The sequence below is a fragment of the Protobothrops mucrosquamatus genome, unplaced genomic scaffold (genome assembly GCF_001527695.2).
Source record: "Protobothrops mucrosquamatus isolate PMUCROS unplaced genomic scaffold, P.Mucros_1.0 scaffold1217, whole genome shotgun sequence".
NCBI lineage: Eukaryota > Metazoa > Chordata > Lepidosauria > Squamata > Viperidae > Protobothrops > Protobothrops mucrosquamatus.
This window is the reverse complement of record NW_015387425.1, coordinates 355,186-376,320: the sequence shown is the minus strand read 5'-3', so window position 1 is coordinate 376,320 and position 21,135 is coordinate 355,186. Positions and strand designations below refer to the sequence as shown.

The 21,135-nt window shown below is 44.1% G+C and overlaps 1 protein-coding gene across 1 annotated transcript; it reads left to right on the top strand.

The window, feature by feature from the left end:
- The first annotated feature begins 459 nt into the window (after nt 1–459).
- On the top strand, nt 460–16,201 carry ADAP1 (ArfGAP with dual PH domains 1). Its single transcript, XM_015820933.1, has 11 exons — nt 460–544; nt 2,635–2,765; nt 3,993–4,084; nt 5,251–5,333; nt 8,270–8,382; nt 9,613–9,759; nt 11,066–11,149; nt 11,719–11,781; nt 13,764–13,835; nt 15,702–15,930; nt 16,160–16,201. The coding sequence occupies exons 1-11, from the start codon at nt 460–462 to the stop codon at nt 16,186–16,188; spliced, it is 1,128 nt and encodes a 375-aa protein (XP_015676419.1). The 3' UTR covers nt 16,189–16,201.
- Nucleotides 16,202–21,135: the final 4,934 nt, after the last annotated feature.

Here is a 21,135-nt window from a genome sequence, read left to right as displayed (position 1 = left end):
GTGTGTGTGTGTGTGTGTGTGTGTGTGTAGGGGGGGGCGAGTCTCGGAGTTGGTTGAATTTTCTCTTTTGCTGGCTGGCTCCGCTTCGGGGCTGGAGGCGTGCGGAACCTCCCCCCTCCCTTCCCCACAGCCCCCCCACCCACCCACCCAGGCACCGGCCGGGGGATGCTGAGCCGGCGGGAGGCCGAGGGACCCCGCCTGGCCCTCCCCCCTCGGCTCCCCAGGGCCCCTCCAGGAGGGTAGGGGGGTCTTTCTGAATGAAGCAGCCCCCCTCCCCTAAGAAGGCGGGGAGGCGCCCTGGAGACCCACTAGGGCAAAGGCGAAGCGGGCAGGGCGGAGGAGAGGGAGGCGATCTCTGCCCCCCCTCTTTCCCCAGGACCCCAAGGCGCTCGACCCCCCAACCCCCCACCCCGACTCGACACTCCCCCCCACCCAGACTCCCCAAACCCCCAGCCCGCCATGGCGAAGGAGAGGAACAAAACGGCGCTGCTGGAATTGCTGCCAAGCGAGGGGAACGGCCGGTGCGCCGACTGCCAGGCTAGCGGTGAGTGAGATGGGGAGGGGGGGGCGGGGGTCCTTGGGGGTGGGTGGGAGGGAGGGGGGGCGTCGTCTCCCCCCTCCCTGGCTCAGGCAGGTGCATGCCTCCAGGGACCCGCTTTGCCTGCAAGGGCGGAGGGGGGGGAATAACCCCCTCCCCCTGGCTTCCCCTCTCTCCTCTCTCTAAGTGGAATGGATGGGGCTGGGGGGGCCTGGCTGGCTGGCTGGCTGGCTGGCTGGCTGCGTGGTCTTCTCTCCCTCCCCCGAGCAGTGGGCGCAGGGGTCTGGGAGTGCTTTTTTTTTTTTTTTAGGGAGGGAAGCGCTTCCTCTCCCTGTCGGCCTCAGTTTCCCCACCCGCTGTTTCTGGGTTCTGGGAAGAGGGGTGGGAAGAGGAACCGGGCGTGGGGCGCGGCGGGGGGGGGCTATGGGAAGGAAGGGGGTCCCCAAGGGGAGAGAGAGAGAGGGGGGGTGTGACGGGATGAAAAGCGTGGGTTGCCTTCCCCCAAGAAAAGCAGAGGACCCCACCCTCCCTAGATCCTGGGGGGGGGATTGTGTGTGTGTGGGGCAAGAAAGACCCTCCCCTGGGTTTCTTCCCTCCGCGACTAACTCAGCCAAAGTTGCCAAGGCAGGCAAGGCAATTAGGGGGGGGNGGGGGGGGGAATTCAACCCCCAATGCAGCCTGCAGGGATTACTCTGCTGCCCCCACCTTTCTGCTCGGCTTTGTAGTAAAACTGCCAATGAAGTCTCTTTTCCAAATGCCAAATCATATATGCCCCTTTTCTGACTCTGTGCAAAACACCTGCACAAACATGGGATAGCGTTATTGCACAGATTTATATGTAATAAACACATTACTAGATGCTTGTCAGTTTGCTGGTGATGGCAGCTTAGGCGGTTCACAGGCGAATCAATTCTTTGCACAGAATCATGAGGTCTAGAATCGTGCTTTAATTTCAGGGAAGTGCAGCTTGGGAACCTGGCATATTTTTGGCATGCAAAAAAAAAAAAATGGTCCTGGGTTTTATCCTAGCTTTCCCAGGAAATGTGAGGAAGGACCGAAGAAAACTCTTGATTATTGAACTTGGCACTTCATGTTTGTCCCCCCCCCCTCCTTCTGCTGTTCAGTTTTTGCAGCGTGTGAAGCAGTCTCATTTAGTGACCCCCAACTGGGGCTGGCAATTCAGTTGTTAAGCAAAGCGGTCCCTAAGTGAAAATTGGACGGTGCTTATGATCTGATTTCAGCGTTCCTTGGCTTTAAGTGTGCAGTTTGGTTGCAAAGTACTTTTTCATCACTGTCATACTTGCAAGTGGTCACTAAACGAAGCAGTCACTAAACAAGGACCTCAAGATACCTGTATCTCATTTCCCAACAGCTGCCATTTCCCGGGAACTTCCTATCTCTTATAATAATAACATGATTCCTAAACTCTTATTTAGAATCAAAACATCCTTTCTCAAGTGTGATACAGATAGTCCCCCATTTACGACCACACCCGAGCCCAAAATTTCAGTTGTTAAATGAGACATTTTTAAAGTGATTTTTTGTCCCATTTTATGACCCTTGTTGTCACTGTTGTTAAGAAAATCACTGCAGTTGATAAGCTAGCAACACCATTGTTAAGTGGATCGGGATTCCCCGTTGACTTTGCTTGTCAGGAGGTCGCAAAAGGAGATTCCAGGATGCTGCAACTGTCGTAGGTTCAAGTCAGTTGCCAAGCCTCTGAATTTTGATCACATGACCGTGGGGATGCTGCAAAGGCCGTCAGTGAGAAAAACGGTCCTAACTCACTTTTTTCAGTGCCGTTATAAGTTTGAACAGTCACTAAATGAACAGCTGCAAGTCAAGGGCTACCTGTATTTGTTGGATGTGTAGATAACAGCAATAACAAACCAGGAACCACCCGGCAAAACAACTGATTATGATCTGAGAACCATCTTGAGTGACAACTTAGCAATGATGTCATATATTACACGATGCTTATAAGGCTGCCTAAAATAATCGCCAAGTTTCCTTCCTCTTAGCGCCGATTTTATTTTTTCCCCCCGACTTACACCGCAATGCTTGTTTCTTCTCCCAATGCTTGTTTATCTCTGCAGATCCAGACTGGGCGTCTCACACTTTGGGGGTGTTCATTTGCTTAAATTGTTCAGGGATCCATCGCAACATCCCCCAGATCAGCAAGGTGAAATCCGTCCGGATGGATGAATGGGACTCGGCGCAAATTGAGGTAACCGGTTCTTAGAAGCAAGCGGAGTTAAATCATTGGGCGAGAGTCGGGTAACGGGGGGGATCCACCGATTGGAAGGGATCTGCAGCAAAATGTTACGGGGTGAGAGACACCATCCACGGTCCCGTCTGTGATCCCAACTGTAGGGCTATAAGAGATTCTCAATCGTCCAGGTCATGGTTGTCCCAAAGGTGCTTTTTCAAGAGGCAACTGGACTTTCTTGTTTTTCTTTGAAGACATTTTGCTTCTCATCCAAGAAGCTTCTTCAGCTCTGACTGGATTCCCCACCATCTTCAAAGAAAAGAAGAAATAGGGGAGACATGATAGCAGCGTTCCAGTATTTGAGGGGCTGCCACAAGGCAGAGGGGGTCAGGTTGTTCACCAAAGCACCAGAGGGAAGGACGAGAAACAACGGTTGGAAACTGATCAAAGAGAGAAGCAACCTGGAATTAAGGAGAAACTTCCTGACAGTGAGGACAGTGAGGACAGTGAGGACAATCAACCAATCTTGCCTCCAGAAATAATGGGTGCTCCATCATTGGGGATTTTTAAGAAGAGACTGGGCAGTCACCTGTCTGAGACAGTATAGGTTCTCCTGCTTGAGCAGGGGGCTAGACTAGAAGACCTCCAAGGTCCCTTCCAGCTCTATTCTATTCTTATTCTCCTTATTCTTAAAAAAGAAAAAGTCCAGTTGCCTCGTGAAAAAGCACCTTTGGGATCCCAGCTAAAGTTAGTTTCTCGACTTATAACCATTTATTTAGTAGCGGTAGATCTGGATGCAACTGAAAAAGGGGATCCACAATCAGGCCTCTCACAACGGTAGCAGCATCCTCCACAATCATATGATTCAATTTCTGGCACTTGGCCACTGGCATGTATTTATGACGGTCGCGGTGTCCCAGGGTCATGGGGTCACCTTTGGAGACCTTCCTAACTGGCTTCTGACAATCAAAGTCAACAGGGGAAGCCGAATTTGCTTAAGGACTACATAAATCAATTAATAACTGCAGACGTAAAATCGGGCAGGAGTCACACTTAACAACCTGCCTTGTTTTGCAACAGGCATTCTCCTGGTAGGTCGAGAACTAGCTTTATATGCTGAAGCTAAACAGATCATCAGATAGGTCTGTAATTGGAAGGGAAATGCTGTCTAGATTGCTTTTGGTCAATTGAATGAATTAATAATGGACTTTTTTTTAAAGTTTTTTTAAATCTGTTCATTTGCAGTTCATGGCTTCTACGGGGAACACCGTCTCCAAAGCTAAATACGAATCAAAAATCCCACCCTTTTATTATAAGCCAACTTTTTTGGACTGTCTGTAAGTATTCCACCTTTTTGCTCAAGCATTTTGGGGAGAAATAGCTTCCATGCACGCAGAGTGACTATAATCTTCATTCCGAAGGCTGCTTTTGGCTGTGTGTGTGTGTGTGTTTTTTTAACTACAGTGAAATTTGATGGATTGGAAATTCTTGAAAAAGCCGTTGTCTGTGGCTTGCATAAAATTGCAATTGGATTACTTTCTCAGGTCTTGGATGTTATTGATGAAAAAAATGCCTTTTTTTTCTTTTGTTTGTTTTGTTTTGTTTTAGGTAACTCATTGCATTATTTGTTGCTATGAAAAACCCTTCCAGGGGTTAAACTATTTGGTACAAAAAGAAAAAAAAAGTGTTTTAAGTACGAAGGGGGCAAAACGTAAATTATGGAATTTATCGCACGTTGATTAAGTGTATAATGCTACATTAGGTGATCTGTAGAACCAGCGAGTTCCATGAGATGTGAAAAGAATGGAAAAAAATATTGAGATTCTTTCTTCTTTTGCAGTATTTTTGAACTCTTTTGCTCTTCTTCCTGGTTTTCTACATCTGTCAGGGTCCCCACATTGATTGCTCTGGTGCGCATGGACGTCTGGCTTGCAATTCTCTCTTCCAAGCCCCAATTCACGTCTCATGTTCGCTTTGTTTTGTCTGTGGAGATTCTCACTCATCCAGGTCACGGATGTCCCAGAGGTGCTTTTTCCCCTTTGAGACAAAGAAATTGTTTTGATTCTTTCTCCATCCTTGGTCTTCCTGGGAAAAAAAAAAACATCTCCAGAACTTCTAATCCTCCAGCCTGGGAATGATATTTTCCCTGAGAACAATTTCTAAATTGATCACATGATCAACATTCAGATGCTTGGCAACTGACATGTACTTATGATGGTTGGCCGTGTCCCAGGGTCATGTGATTTTCCCTTTGATGACCTTCTGACAAGCGAAGTTTACTTAACAACCATATTACTAACTTAACAACTACAGTGGAAGAAAGATGGTAAAATGAGGCAAAACTCAATTAACTGCCTTGTTTAGCAAAGGAAATTTTGGGCTGAATTGTGAGCGCAGGTGTATCGCTGGAGGATATTGCCTTGCATGAAAAATTAATTAATCATTGCCGTGCTTTTTAAATAAATCCTTTTTCAGATTTTCTTCTTTGTTTCTTTTTAATCAGACTGTTACGAGAACAATGGATCAGGGCTAAATACGAAAGGGAAGAATTCATTTACACTGAAAAACAAGAGCCTTACTCTGCAGGTAATGGAGAAAGTTTTTTTTGTTAGTAGAAATGCAAATATTTACTGTTCAAAGTTCTTATTGACTTAAGCCTCGGGGGGGGGGGGGAGAAAAACTTTCAGCATATTTGCTTCCACTTTTAACTATAGTTCTGTGTTTGGTCCAAAACTGAGAAACTGATTATTGTGAGCAAGGATTACATCAAACCCCGATTTTACGTGTCAGTTTGTTCATACTTCACCGGTTAAATTGGTGTTTCTCAACCTGCTAATGTTGTGGTCTGGCTTGTATTCCAGCTGATGCTTTTGCCATACAGGTGTGCACAGAGCGATTTCCTAAAAAAAAGAAAGAAAAGAAACAAGGGCTAAAGTCAGTACACCGTTCATGCTTTCTAAAGAGACCTGAGTAATTTGATTTATTTTTAGCTGGCCAAAAAGGATGTGGACCGCTTGTTCAAAAGCAAGCCACAATTGGTATGCGTTCAGGGCTGTCCTAAAATGAGTAAGACACGTACTCATTCTGAAACTGATTGTTTCTTTGTTTGTTTCATTCTACCTGTGAATGTTTGAGAGATTGGCCTGTGTGTATGGTGGAAATAAACTACAGGCTTGCTGGGAATGCCTAACATAAACTTAAGTCAGACTTAAAAGTTAAGAGAACCAATTTAGTCTATTGGTTAAGGCACCAGACTAGGAAGCAGGAGACTGTGAGTTCTAGTCCTGCCTTAGCCATGAAAGGCAGCTGGGTGACTTTGGGCCAATCACCAGGAGACGGTGAGTTCTAGTCCAACCTTACTTATGAAAGCCGCTGGGCGACTTTGAGCCAGTCCCTCTCTCTCTGCCCAACCCACCTCACAAGATTGTTGTTGTGGGGAAAACAGGTGTGTTGGATGTGATCACCGCCTTGAGTACTTCATGAAAATAATAAAGGCAAGCTACAAAGAAATACAAAGAAATAACACCGTGGCTCCTTTGGGGAAATGCCAATACACACCCCGTTGAGATAAAGTACAAGGTCTTCTGATGCCTGAGAAATACTGGTTTTGTGTGAGCATGACACTTCATTAACAAAAGCACCAGGAAGGTGTTTTTTTTTAAAAGGCTAATAAATTTTATTACAAGGCAATAAGCTTTCTCGAGCTGATGTTTTCTGACTTTCCTCCTGCCGCGCATATTAACCAGAATTTCAATGGGCTGAAATTGTGCTTTGGGGGGCAGACCTTAAGAGAATGACAGAGTTGGAAGGGGCCTTGGAGGTCTTCTAGTCCAACCCCCAGCTCAGGGCAGGAAACCCTAGACCATTTCAGACAAGGGGTTGTCCAGTCTCTTAAACGCTTCCAGTGTTGGAATTCCTATTAGCGCAGCCAGCCTGCTTTCGATTTGCGACTGCAACAGGGAAGCTCTTTGCTTCCTGATCCCTTGGCCTTGGCACCGTGTGCAGAAACACTGGCACCCCTTCCTTACAAGGGAAAGCAAAAAACTCTTGCAGAAGGGAGAGAGAGAGAGAGAGAGAGGAGGGGAACATGTTAGCTAGAGAACAGCCAAAGCAGCAGAAGTCATAATATGATGAACGAGAGGAGACATAAACGGTGCTAGCAGGACACACACGAAGCTAAATGCTACGGCTTCATAAATCGCAGAACAATCTGTTCTCCTTGCTGTCCCTGCCTTTGAGGATGCACCCAAAACAAGCCATGATCAACAGACCAGGGTTCGTGGCTTTTGAAGAGGCCAGGTTTGTGTAGGTTAAACCAGGGTTTGTGGCTTTTGAAGAGGCCAGGTTTGTGTAGGTGGTCCTCCCAGAGATTTTGGCCAGGAAGACTTTCCTGAATTCTTCTAACTCAAGGGTGAGAAATCGGTAATCGCCTACTCTAGAGATTATTGGGTTATGTCTCCCATGACCGTAAATCATGGGCCGTGTCAGGTGGGGACAATGGGAACTGGAGTCCAACAATATCTGAAAAGCAAGAAGATCCCTAGCATTTGAAGGGAAGAAATTGAGTTTCCAGGATTTGGAGAATACCGGCGACTTCAAATTAATACTTCCTGAAGGTGGAGGGTATATTCCAGCAGTGAGTTGTGCGTTCTCCCCAGAGGCTGGCATGGACATCACGGTCCTGATGGAACCGTTTAAAAGATCCGGGCTGAGGTGTGGAAGCTGAAAAGAAGATGTTTAGTGCTCATGATGCGAAACACAAAAGCTACACAAGGGCCTTTTTTCTTCTGGACTCCAAGGGAAAAGGCATAAAATAAGTCTCTTTCAGGCCTGCCCATCAATCCTTCATTCTACGCAGAGCTCAACAATAGCATTGTTGTTAATGAAACAGTGGGTGTGTGGTGGAAGCGGTACAGCTGGGAACGTGGCGGTTGCAAAGCTGGGCTCGTGGGTAAGGAGGCGTTTTTTTGGGGGGGCAACACACACAACAGCTTTCATGGTGTCCTCATGAGAACTTTGCCATTTCTCACTCCTCCTTGTCTCAAGACGGAACGTACAAACTCTCGTTTTCCTTCTCAGTTGCACCGAGGACTCCAGAAGTAGATCCATCTGCCCTTCCTTCTAAAGCAGGGGTCCCCAACCCCTGATCTGTGGACCGGCACTGGTCCACGTCATGCCAGAAACCAGTCCAGACAGAACATGTTCCATTCCAACTGGATTTTGCAGGAGTTATCAAATCTGCTAGATTTTAAAGAGGTCCCGAGGTCTCGTTCAGCTATTTCTGTGTTAGATGAACAAATACTCAGGAACGACACTTCGAGTTCCTTCTGAGCTGTTTCTTTATCATGGTTCGCCTACAGACAGAATCTTGCCGTAGTAAAGCAGAGGTTGGACCTTTTATCTCCACAAGGAGATTCTGGATAAGCTGTCACCAAGGAACAATCTAGGTTTTCACCTTTTTCACAAAATAGCCATTTTGCTTTCAGTATAAATCCCTGCTTTTTCTTGCTGTTTCTCCGTAGGCTATCGGGAAGGATATCTGTGGAAGAGAGGACGCGACAATGGGCAGTTTCTCAGCAGAAAATTTGTCCTTTCAGAACGGGAAGGAGCCCTGAAGTATTACAACAGAAACGATGTAAGAGGGATGAGAGTGGTTGGGGGTGGAGCAGGCCCTCTTTTGAAAAATGGGCCTTGCAGGGAAAATTAGGGGAATCTGCCCAGTCTCTCATTTGTAGATTTTAATTAATTATATGGTACATTATATTCTGGGAGGACCTGAGAATAAGGCTCTGCTCCTAAGTACTTACAAGGCCTTGTACTAACTTGGGAATGAGTTAGTGGGGAATCAGGGGTTTGTCTCTTGGGGGAATGCCAAAAAAAGATCAACAGATCCTACCAGCTAACTCCAAGGAGGATAAATTTAGTCCAGAACAAAACCAACTCCACACAGTGTCAATCACTCGAACCCCCGCCCCCAAATTGGGTTACTATATCCCAGATCAATCTTGCCACTCCGTGCTTCCTTCCCAAGTTGCACACTCCGTGGGAAGGAGCAGTTGTCCTTTTTCGAAATGTGAGGAGCTATCAGGACCTTGGACAGCACCAGCCATGATGCTAGCTGGGGAATTCTGGGAGTGGAAGTCCACATATCTAGTTACCGAGTTTGAGAAACACTGGGATAGACCTTTCCTTCTAGATGGCCTTCCATCGGAGATGTTCCAGTGTGGTGTTTTTTGACCTTGGCAACTCTAAAATGTGTAGACTTCAACTCCCAGAATTCCTCAGCCAGCATGCTAGCAACTGAAGTCTACACATCTTAAGGCTGCCAGATTTGATCAACTCTTTCCCTTGGTTGGCAAAGAAACGAGGATTGTGACTTCATGGTTGCTATGGACCATCTGGAGATCTGGAGCCAGAACTCAGAGCAAACAGGTGTTTAATGCACGTTTGGAATCAAAAGAGCATTATGTCTGAGGAAGAGGGAACTCATAATGCTCCATCTGAAATTTCTCTTTAAATGACCCTTTTCTTGGAAAGTTTAAAAGACTCTGCATTGCTGAGGTCAATTGTAATTAAAAACAGAAGCAACTTAATCTGTCTGGGGGAATCTGTCCACCGATCTCCCATATTTCTTCTGGGTTTTACCGAATGTGCCGGGGGATTCTGGGAGTTGAAGCCCGCAGGTCTTAAAGCTGCCAAGGTTGGACGCTTCAGTTTATGTTAATTCCTGATGGATTACAAAATTAGTTCTCCCAATTTCATCTGGAGTGGGGGTACCTCTGTACCAGGTTATGTCACAGATATAGTGAAGCCCTCAAACACTGTAGTGGCGGGTTACGTGTTGTTTGTGGTCTTTCCTCGTCAGGCCAAAGAACCCAAAGCGATCATGAAAATTGAGCACCTCAACGCCACTTTCCAGCCCGAGAAAATTGGAAACCCCCACGGGCTGCAGATCACCTACCTGAAAGACAACAGCACAAGGAATATCTTTGTCTACCATGAAGATGGCAAGGTGGGGGCCCCGAAGTAAGGAAGGAAGCAGCTGCCAGAGTTGGTTTGCATGCTGCCGAAAAGAGCAGCAGAAGTGTGTGTGTGCCTGCGTGTCTTTGTGCATCCCTTCCGACTTGTGGTGACACCAGGGGTGACTCCAGATAATGGCCAAGAAGACAATTGTCCACCCAGTGTTGTCCTTCACTTTGACTTCTTATCTATCTATATCTATCTATCGTCTATCATCTGTCTCTCTGTATTTATATCTCTATATGTCTCTTTATCATTTGTCTGTCTATATTTATCATCTATCTATCTCTATCATCTATCTCTATCATCTCTATCATCTATCATTTATCTTCCGGTATCTCTCTTTCTGTCAATCATCTATCTACAGTATATCTATCTATCTATCTATCTATCTATCTATCTATCTATCTATCTATCTATCTATCTATCTATCATCTATCTATCTATCTATCTATCTATCTATCTATCTATCTATCTATCTATCTATCTATCTATCTATCTATCTATCTATCCATCCATCCATCCATCTATCTATCTATCTATCTATCTCTACCTACCTACCTATCTACCTACCTACCTACCTATTTTATCTATTTATCTCTCTATCATCTATCATCTATCTACCAGTCTCTCTCTCTCTCATCTATCTATATCCATTATTTGTTTATCATCTATCTATCTATCTATCTATCTATCTATCTATCTATCTATCTATCTATCTATCTATCTATCTATCTATCATCTATCCATCCATCCATCCATCCATCTATCTATCCAATTTATTGGCTGCCTATCTTATCACAGGATAAGATTCTTCCCCTTCCTGAAACTCTTGAAATTAATTTGAAACTCACTATTATTTCTGTCATATCTTTTTTTTAAAACAACACAGCATGAGATGGCTGGCAGAAACCCAGCCGTTAGAGAGTAGATGAAAATTAGAGATTAGAAAATTTAGATCTAAAACCAGCAACAATTCTTTGGTGACGAGTGGCTGCGGTTTGTAAGCTGAGCTGCCCAAAGTTGGTGATAAGATGAGCAGATGTTTTATGTCAATAAAAAATAAGCCCCGTTTAACAAAGAATGCAGACAAACTGCGATTGAAAGAATTGAACCTGTGCAGACTCATACTGAAAGCAGAGGCTCTGATGGAGCCTGGGGCAATCGGAGCTAGTAATCCCAGCAAGAGCTGCATTTAAAAGCCAACCCCAAACAGCTCCAGGAAGAATCATAGAAAGTGCCCCTGAAGTGTGCATTGTTACACATTTATTTACACCGCTATCTTCCTTGCTCTTCAGGAAATGGTGGACTGGTTCAACGCCATCCGTGCAGCCCGATTCCATTACTTGCAAGTGGCGTTCCCTGGAGCCAGCGACACCGATGTGAGCTCAGTGTTCATTCTTCCTTCTTGCTGTTCTCTGGAATTATGGATACCCGTGCTTCTCAAACTTGGCAACTTCCAGGGCGTGTGGGCTTCCAACTCCCAGAATTCCCAAGGAAGGCCAGGCCAACATGGCTGAGAATTCTGGGAGCTGAAGTCCACACATCTCAAAGTTCCTATGACTGAGAAATACTGACCTAAGGTCTCTTTATTTGTGCCAAATATGCACTCTACAAGCAAGCTTTCCTTCTTTTATTTTCTTGCTGCAACAATTGATGGATAAGGACTTATTTTGGGGGAGGGGAGGCTTATGTGATTTTATTCTCCCTGCTGCTTCATTTCTGCACTGATGCTAGTATTTCTATAATAATAATAATAAAGTTGGGAGGGACCTTGGAGGTCTTCTAGTCCAACCCCCTGCTCAGGCAGGAAACCCTATACCATTTTAGACAAATGGCTGTCCGGTCTCTTCTTAAAAACTTCCATTGTTGGAGCACCCACAACTTCTGGAGGCAGGTTGTCCCGCTATCTTCTGATCTCCTTTCCTCTTCTATCATTTGAATCTTCTAGCTGGTGCCAAAGCTTTCCAGGAATTATCTGAAGGAAGGCTACATGGAGAAAACTGGGCCCAAAGTAAGCTGAATCTCATCTTTTAGGTCAAATGTAATTTTACAATTTATGGTTCCTGCTGTTGGCCAGGAAAACAAAGCGACGTATAAATCCTGATCATCTTTAATATGTTATGCATGAATCGTGGCGGTCTGGATTACATTTCAAGGGGTTTTTTTTAATGGCCTTCATTTGAATGTTTCCGCCAGTTCTGCTCCGCAGCATGTTAAGTTGTGAACTATAAAGAGATGGTTGAAATACTTCCATTGGGCTTGTATGCTTTGGCTAGGAGAGCCCGAAAAATCTATTGAAAGTCTAAAAAAAGGTCTCTTATCATGTTCAAAGGGAATTTGATTTGTGACTTTAGCTTGCACTAGAAAGCTCATATTTCACATGTATCGTGAACCCCACAATAGGACGTTTGTGGATCTCTCTCTTGAAATGGAGGCTGTCGGTGGGTAGCTTTCTTAAAAATGACCAAGTGATTTCGCTGTGCGACGGACAGCTGAATGTCTCCTAATAGACCATCCCATAATAGCAGAGTGAAAAATGCCACCTATTTGGGAATTTGGCTGGCTAAAACGTCTTTGGATGGGAGGAGGAGACCGTCTCGTGCTCCCCACTCTTGATCAAGATTACAACTATATTGTGCTTTCCAAATTCAGAATGGAGATATAACATGCCTGGGGAGGATTGGTGTGCCTGCATTTATTATTATAAGCTGTTATCTTTTCCCCAAAATCTATGGATCATATTTTTTTGATCCTTACAACAACCTTGCAGGGTTGGTTAAGCAGAAAAATTGGGGATTTTAACCTGGATTTCACCAGTTCCAGAAGAATATTTCATCTGGGTTCTGTGCTCTTCGGTTGGCTTCTGGAAGAGAAAGCAAACTTTATTCCTTTTTCTGTGCAGTTGCTGTTTCTCTCTCTCCTAATTAAGGAGAACCAAGAAATTAATTACTTTCTTGTTGCTGTGAGCCCAGGAGAGTTTTAATCAAGCCCCTCTGTCTGTGTGCTTAACCAATTCATTAAATACACATTTAAATAAGCCTAAGGTTTGCGTCAGGTTTTAACTGGAGCTGTCTTTTAAAAGAAAAAGAAAAAAAAGAGGTTTCTATGGATTGGCATTGTCGCGGCTAATAATTTAATCCAATCAGCATAATCTAAATTATACGTTGGTTTTGCAAGACAGTTCGCCCCCTCCGCCCTTTCTCGGTATCCCACGGGAAATTAAAATATCAGAGTGTGGCAGAGACTCCAAAGGAAGGCAGGGGTTTTAGGCTTATGTTTCAATATTCAACATTTCTGCTTCGTTCAAAATAGGAAAACACATGAAAATCATTTCCCCAGCTGTTAGGATTGAGGCACGCGTGACCCACACACTTCCAGAACTTTGCCATAGGGACTAGAAACTTGTAATTTTTTTTAAAAAAAAAGATATGTATGTGGCTGTGTTTAGGAATCTGGATTCTGTGGCCAGCATTGTATTCTGCCTTTTTTCAAAAAAAGTAGATAAACTGGAAGAATAATTATTACTGCCTGGTTATCGTAGCTGGAATTTGAACCTGTAATCTGTTTGGTCGTAGCTCTGCGTATTGCCTGAATACACGGACACAAATAAGCCATACTTGTAGGCTTTTTATAACCTGGGAATCCAGCCAAATTGCGACTTCTTTAATAAACTCTTATTTTGGCAAACTACGGCTCCACAAGTCGTGAGCTTAACCCTTCGCCTCCTCTTTATCTGGTCCGAAGAAGATTGAAATAAGCAACATAAGTGCTGAGTTTTTTCTTTTGTCTTCTTTTTAAAAAAAAATAATTTAGTTAGTTCCCACACGTGCAATTAACAAGACGATCTTTAACGTTAAAAACAAATGTTAAAAAAAAATTAAAAAGTATAAATTAAGAAGCAAACTAAAAACTAAAAACATCTACCTTGTATTTTATATAAACTTGTCATTGGTTTGTTAATAAAAGTTTTCTTTTCCACGTCTTCCCTTTTAGCAAACAGAAGGGTTCAAAAAACGCTGGTTTACCATGGACGACAGAAGATTAATGTATTTTAAGGATCCTTTGGTAAGTAATCTTCTCCTCCTCCACCTTCCTCCTCCTCCTCCTCCTTCCCCTCCCCCTCTCCTCCTTCCTCTTTCTCCTCCTCGCCCTCCTCCTTCCTCTTCCTCCTTCTTTCTCGTCCTTGTACTCCCCTCCTTCTTCCTCCTCCTCCCTCTTCCTCTCCCTCCTCCTCCTCCTCCTCCTTCCCCACCCTTACAGACACAGATACACAACTCATCTAACCCTTTGCAAGATCCACTGAAATCCTTCGGCTTTCCAGACTCTACTGGATGATCTCTAGTAGAAGGCCCACTTTAGCCAGGAGACCTCCCAATGTTAGGAAATCCCTCCTTCTATTTCACCTGAGTCTACTTCCTAGAAATGTCAACTTCCAGAGTTCTGGTCTTGCTCTGATAGAGAACAGGTCCACAGTCTACTCTACATGATAGCTCTTCAAAGACCACCACCAGCCCTCAGTTATGTCTCCAGCAAGTGAACCTTCCCAATTTGTTTTGAGTCTTTCCTCCTCGGGCTTGGTTTCCATGTACCCCACCATCTTGGTGGTCTTCTCCAGTTTCTCAATCTCCTGTTCAGACTGCAGTTCCTACTGCTGGGTATCATATTCCTAGCAGCATCTGACCAAGGCAGAGAAGGGGCAGTTCGTTCTTTAATTCCTTCCACAATAGCATCTGCCTTTTTAACAGCTGCCTCACATTCTTGACTCTTGTTCAACGTCTGACGTACTAGAAGGCGCAGATACTTCTCACAGGTCCCCTTGCCAAAACAGATCTGCCCCATCTTGCATCTGGGTCTTTTTTTCCTCTGTCTGGATGCAGGACTCTCTATCTGCGGTCAATTTCACCCTGTTGGCTTCAAGCCTCTCTAGATGTTTAATTTTTTTTCCTCTTTTTCTTCTAAAGTAATTCTTCTGTTCTCTCTGTTCTAGTTTGAAAGAAAGAGAGGGAGAACTCGAGAGCTTTCTTTAGGTCAGCCTTTTTCAATTTTTGTTTTTAAAAAACTCTGGCAGAAACCCTGAAATAACACTCAGGTCACAGGCAGCCCCTGCATAGAAGTCACGCCATCTACAGCTAGCATTGCACGATCCACAATCCCCACCTTTTAGCTATTGTAGTTAGCATATTTGCACAGGTATATTTTCCTGTATATATTTATAATGTTTTACTTATGTTGTTTTATCATTTTAATATTGTGAGGTGCCCACAGTTACCCTGTGTGATAAGATGGGCAGCCGATAGCTATAGATAGATAGATAGACAGACAGACAGACAGACAGACAGACAAATAGATGGATATAGATGATTGAGAGAGAGACTGGAAGATAGATAGATAGATAGATAGATAGATAGATAGATAGATAGATAGATAGATAGATAGATAGATAGATAGATAGATAGATAGATAGATAGATAAGATAGATAGAGATAGATAATATAGAAAGAGAGAGGGATAGAGATAGATGGATGGATGGATGGATAGATAGATAGAGATAGACAGATAGACAGACAGGAGTGTAGGTAGGTAGGTAGATAGAAAATATAGAAAGAGAGAGGGATAGACAGATAATATAGAAAGAGGGATAGAGATAGATAGATAGATAGATAGATAGATAGATAGATAGATAGATAGATAGATAGATAGATAGATAGATAGATAGATAGATATAGAGACAGACAGACAGACAGACAGACAGATTAATTGTGACTTTTCACAGAGCATCAGTTGAGAAAAACTGCTCTAGGGAAGGATTGTTGGTTTGGCCTTCAGATCTTGTCTCCGTTGCTAATTTCCAGAGCGGCACAGAAGAAAAAACAAGGTTAATCCATCCAATCCTTTGAAAACCCAGAGCCTTCTGCTTTGTCCTCCATTCAGGATGCTTTCGCCCGGGGAGAGGTTTTTATCGGGAGTAAAGAAAACAGCTACAAGGTCCTGGAAGGGCTCCCCCAGTCCACCCAGGGACATCACTGGCAATACGGCATCACCATCGTCACCCCTGACCGGAAGTTTCTCTTTGCCTGTGAGACCAAAAGCGATCAGCTGGAGTGGGTCTCCGCTTTTCAGAAACTGATCAATCGGCCGATGCTGCCGCAGGAATACGCAGGTGAGGCTCCAGCGTTAGGTCCCTGGGATGAGCCGTCGCTCGTACGATGTTGACAAAGACTTAAATCAAAACTGGAATTGGTGGACGCAGCGGCAAAGTGCCGTTGTCACTTTCAAAGGTCACTAAACGAACCGTTATAAGTCGAAGACTATCTGTACTTGGTAAAGAGGCCGCAACGTCTTTGGACGATCTAATTTCTTTCTTTCTTTCTTTTTTCTATCCTTACCAGTGGAAGCCCACTTCAAGCATAAACCCTAGCGACGGTCTGAAGCAAGATTGGTTTACAACACAAAAGGACTTTGGTTTTGTTCAGTTTTTGTTTTTTTGTTTTTTGTTTTGCAAGGCTAGCAATGACCAAAATAATAATAATAAATATGTAATTATTGAATCATTTTAGACCACGGGATGGGAGGTGCAATTAAAATGCTTGAGCCGCGGATCGTGGTGCTGTCCATCCAAAGGAGACCGAAGCTACGGGCAGCTGCAGCCCTGTACTTTCCCGAGAATGTCGCTCTTCGATCACCTACGGGTGGATAACCTGGTTACACTAGTTAAAGAGAATTATGTCTGACGTTTTGGAAGAATCCTGACACAACGTCCTTCTTTTCCTTTCTTCTGTTTGGGTCTTGGCCGTGCTATTATGGCGATGTCCTTGTATAAAACACGTTCCTAACGGGTCTGTGTCTTCTTCAGTGGCCAAGAATGCAGATTCAGAGATGGTAGCAGAACCTAGAAAACATCTGTGGAAGGTATCAAGATGCTCAAACTCTGGTGTGGGAGTAGGCAGGAGTAGGAGGAATGGAAGGAGGGAGGCCAGAAAGACATTGTACATGATGAAATTGGGACAATGGACTACTGTCATCTTGCTGTCAGATTTGTTGTGGCATCATCTACTGTAATACATCTGTTCTGCCGGCCCAGCCTTAAAAGAATAACAGAGTTGGAAGGGACCTTGGAGGTCTTCTAGTCCAATCCTTGCTCAAGCAGGAGACCCTATACTATTTCAGATAAATGGCTGTCCAATCTCTTCTTGAAAGCTTCCAGTATTGGAGCACCCACAACTTCTGAAGGCAAGCCGTTGCACTGATTAATTATTTGACGTGTTCTCCAGGAGTGTTGCTAACTACAAAATCAGGGAACAAGGACTCCCAGTATTTCTTGAAGATGTTCGATGCGGAGAGGCTGAGTTTAGCCATTTCTTCAGATGGTTTTGCTTCTTGTCACTTTGTGATGCTTGAAGAACGGACCCTTATTGACATTTGGGCCAGGAGGGTCAGCTAAAAAGGGAAGGGAAAACTACCAGCTTTCATTTGGGGATGAGACAAGCCTGCATGACGCAGTAAAGAGCTGAAAAACTTGATTTATCCAACTCTATGCCGGAGCATCCATGTTACTGTCCCAAAAGTCAAGCTGGTGGCTGTGGTTGAACATCACGAGCATTATCCTCACTCAGAAGAATTCGTGGTACCGTCACCCAATCACCATGACTAAGCTGTCCTGGATGATGAACCAGGAGAAGTTTTTGCAATTGTCCCTTGAGGTAGCCCACGAGTGGACTTCTGCAAAGCAACGACTGAACGCACATAAAGCACTAAGCTACGGCTTGCTTCATCTTGGTTTAATGACTTAGCCATCTTTCAGTTCGCATCGTACGCTAAGCCTAGCACAACTCAAACCCAATTCACTGTGAAGTTGGATGGATGAGCTGAATGAAACGTTTTCACCGGTGAAAACTTCTTTGGATGCCAGAAGTGACTTTTCCAAGAAGACGCCATGCTAAAAACAACAACCCTTTAACCCAGGGGTGGGCAATTAATTTTCCCAAGAGGGTCACATGAAAAACTGGGACTGTTGTGGAGGGTCAAACCAATCGGGCTGTGAAGATGTGTAGATAATTTTTTTTAAAAAAAGCAGTCGCCTTCAAAATAAAAGCAAAGCAGCTGCGTTGCGTGCATGGTGTACACTCATTTACATGTAATTCCTAATTTTGGACTGACCTCATGTGGGCTGGACAGCGACAGCCAAAAGGCCAGGGGGGCGTAAAATACCCAGGTCTGCTCAATCTCCAACAAGGCATCCATCAAAGTGTTCATTCATAAAAACAGCTTAACAACTAACCCCAGCACAAACAGACACGAGTTAGAAAGCAAACCATAGTTTGATTCAAAGCGTTGTTAGCTTCAGCAGACAAGTAATTTATTTTTTTCCCCCGTTACAATTTTGGCAAGCGGGAGCTACTTAGGAATTTGCTGCACGAGGACCCTCACCGACTAATATCGGATTTTATTTTCCTTCTATTTTCATCGTGTTTAGCCACCGGACCACCAGATCAGACTTTTCCCTTCTCTAAAGCCAGATTCCCTCTGTTTGTAGCCATACTTTGTATTATTGTATATTTATACTGACTGACTCAGCAAGGAATTCATCCCTGGGCTGAAATCTACTAGTTTCTCATCTTCTCTCTTGTGGATGTAAGATTATATTAATTCTTGCTCCTTCACAGTCTCAGCTGTGACCTTCACAACTTGTTAAAGTCTGGCACAAAAAAATTCTTCCGGAGAGTCCAGAACTAGTATTTTATTTTTTTTTGCATCTTAAGACACAGTCTCGATTTAAATCTGTTTCTTCCTCCGTCCCAATGTTTCTGTAAGACCCGGTCTCTCTTGTCTTGTGTGTACATTTGTTAAGTTTGATTGTTAAAAGACAGTTGTGGTACTAACTATCATCCACACCAATAAATTATTATCCTGTTGGCTTGATCAAGGCGGTGTCTGATTAAATTCAGGGTAAAAAAAAAAAAAAGTAGAGTTTCTCTGGTTTTTCCCATTGTGCAATATTTAAAGCATTAAAAAAAAAGTTAAAATGAGGAAGAGCATCTTTAGAACCTCTTAAGTTTTATTTTTAGAATGGAAAATTCTCTGCTTCCAAGAACGTAGGCAGTGAAAAATTGCTTCTCAAAAGACGGCGGGTCAAATACAAATGAGCTCATACGGAGATGCAATGGACACCTTCCTTAAAAGGTGAACTTGGGAAATAAATGGTTATGTGCAGAGAAAGCACTCTTTTTATCTTTTAATGCAGGAGGAGTAAATGAGGACAGAAGAGTGCATTTTGTGTACTTCAGTTGTGAGATGTTGGGCCATAGCACGCTTCTAAGTTGGCTGGACCAATTGGCAGGAATCGAAAACCCCTAAAACAGAGGGGTCCAACCTTGGCAACTTTTAAGACTTGTGGACTTCAACTCCCAGAATTCCCCAGCCAGCTAAGATCCTTGCTGTAAAACACGATTAGGGTCTGAAGGCCAGATTTTCATCCGATCAAGCAAGCAGATTTGATCAAGTTCTTAACGGGCAATGCTCTCTTTTGAGTGTTTCGCCACACGTCTTTCGCAAGTCCTTCCCTCCCCAGGAAACGTGTCGCAACCTCTTCCTTAGAGTAGTTGTAGCTTAGGGTTGAACTGTGGGGTTCTTGGTGCTTTCTTCCTTTTTTCGTGTAACTTATTTTTCCAATGTATAGAGACGCCCGTCTGACAAAACGGGCGACTCCAGTGAAAGAGAAGATCTAGGTGGTGGTAAGGAGAACCTCAAGTGATAAAAGCCACCAGGCCCTTCCAGAGGTTGGTTAGGTGGCCAAAGCAATCTTCTTTTGCCAACTGTATGGAGAAGACTTGCCAGCCCCCATCTTAAAAGGGAACACCGAGTGGAGCTAGGCTGAAAGAAAATTGAAGATCTAATTTAACAGAAAAGAGGATGAATGTTGACCGTTTCCTACTCAACAGCCTCTTAAGAGACATACTGCTGTGGTTCGCTCTAGCCTAGGGCAGGCTCTCCAACTTTCAGACTAGCGGACTTCAACTCCCAGAATGCTGGTTGGGAAATTCTGCGAGTTGAAGTCTGCAAGTCTGACAGTTGCCAAGTTTGGAGAGCCCTGGTGTAGGGCGTTAGGAAAACTGGACGTTAACCGCAGCCATGTAGATTTAATGTGAATAATGAGAAAGGCGTACACTCATGGCTGTTGAACTTCATCAGGATCGAATCTCGATACGCTGCTACGTCTTTCTCAGATGGATCAAAGGCAGAAATCCAAATCTACCTGGGGGTGAAGTTTGGAGGATCTTCTGCCCCTTAGCAAGGTGTACTTTGGGGAAAGGATGGCATTATAGCCATACTCTCCAGAGGTCCACCATACATTAGGGTGCTTCCATAGATAGCTATATTCTTCTTGGTTTTTTCCCTCACCAGAAAGGACTTCATCAGATGCATAAAATGAATGGGAATCCTTTGTAGGGAGTGGAAACTCTCTGAATGGGGTTTTTTTCAATACCTGTGGGCAAAAACAGAAAACTGCCTTCTGGGCCATTTTTAAAACTCTTCCCCTGCCTCAGTGCTCTTTGCTGGCTGTCAATTATCTTCCAGCTTCGTGACGGGGCCCTTTTTAAAATGCCGAGACTTAAAAACAAAAACTTTCTCTATTCAAAAAGGTCCTGAACTGTGATCCAGACAGCTTTTACGAAACGAAGGGGATCCCGCCCTTTTTTCCCCCCGCTAAACCCTTCCAGACTCATGACCTCAGTTGCACAACTGACACAAAGTGGATCAGGGTAACTTACCACGTACAAGGACATCTCGGTCGTGGCAGATACAAGAGACGTGCTGGAGGTTTGGTTCATCCTGGCAGATTTAGGACCCCCCCCCAAAAAAAAAGACTAAAGGGGGTGAAAAATGGAATTTTATCACAGCATCATCTCTTCGTTCTTGTTGACAAATTAGGAGCCTGGGCGGGTTTGTGTCTGAAGATGTGAGGCCTTTTGTTTGCGAGAGAGAAAAAATCTGAGCTTCAGCACCACCTAGTGATTTTAAAATAAAGTAGGAAAATGAAATCTGGCCGCTGAATTGACTAATTAAGATTAGAGCTGAGCAGCAGGTAATTTGCCTGAAATGTTGGAATGGGGAAGGCAGATTCACTTAACCTGGTTACTAACTTACCGCCGAATTGACTAATTAAGATTAGAGCTGAGCAGCAGGTAATTTGCCTGAAATGTTGGAATGGGGAAGGCAGATTCACTTAACCTGGTTACTAACTTATCAACTGCACTTAACAACTGAGGCAAGAAAGTTTGGGGCAAAACTCACTTAACAAATGTCTCACTTAGCAACATAAGTCTCAGGCTCAATTATGGCCATTAAGTCGAGGACCATCTGTCCA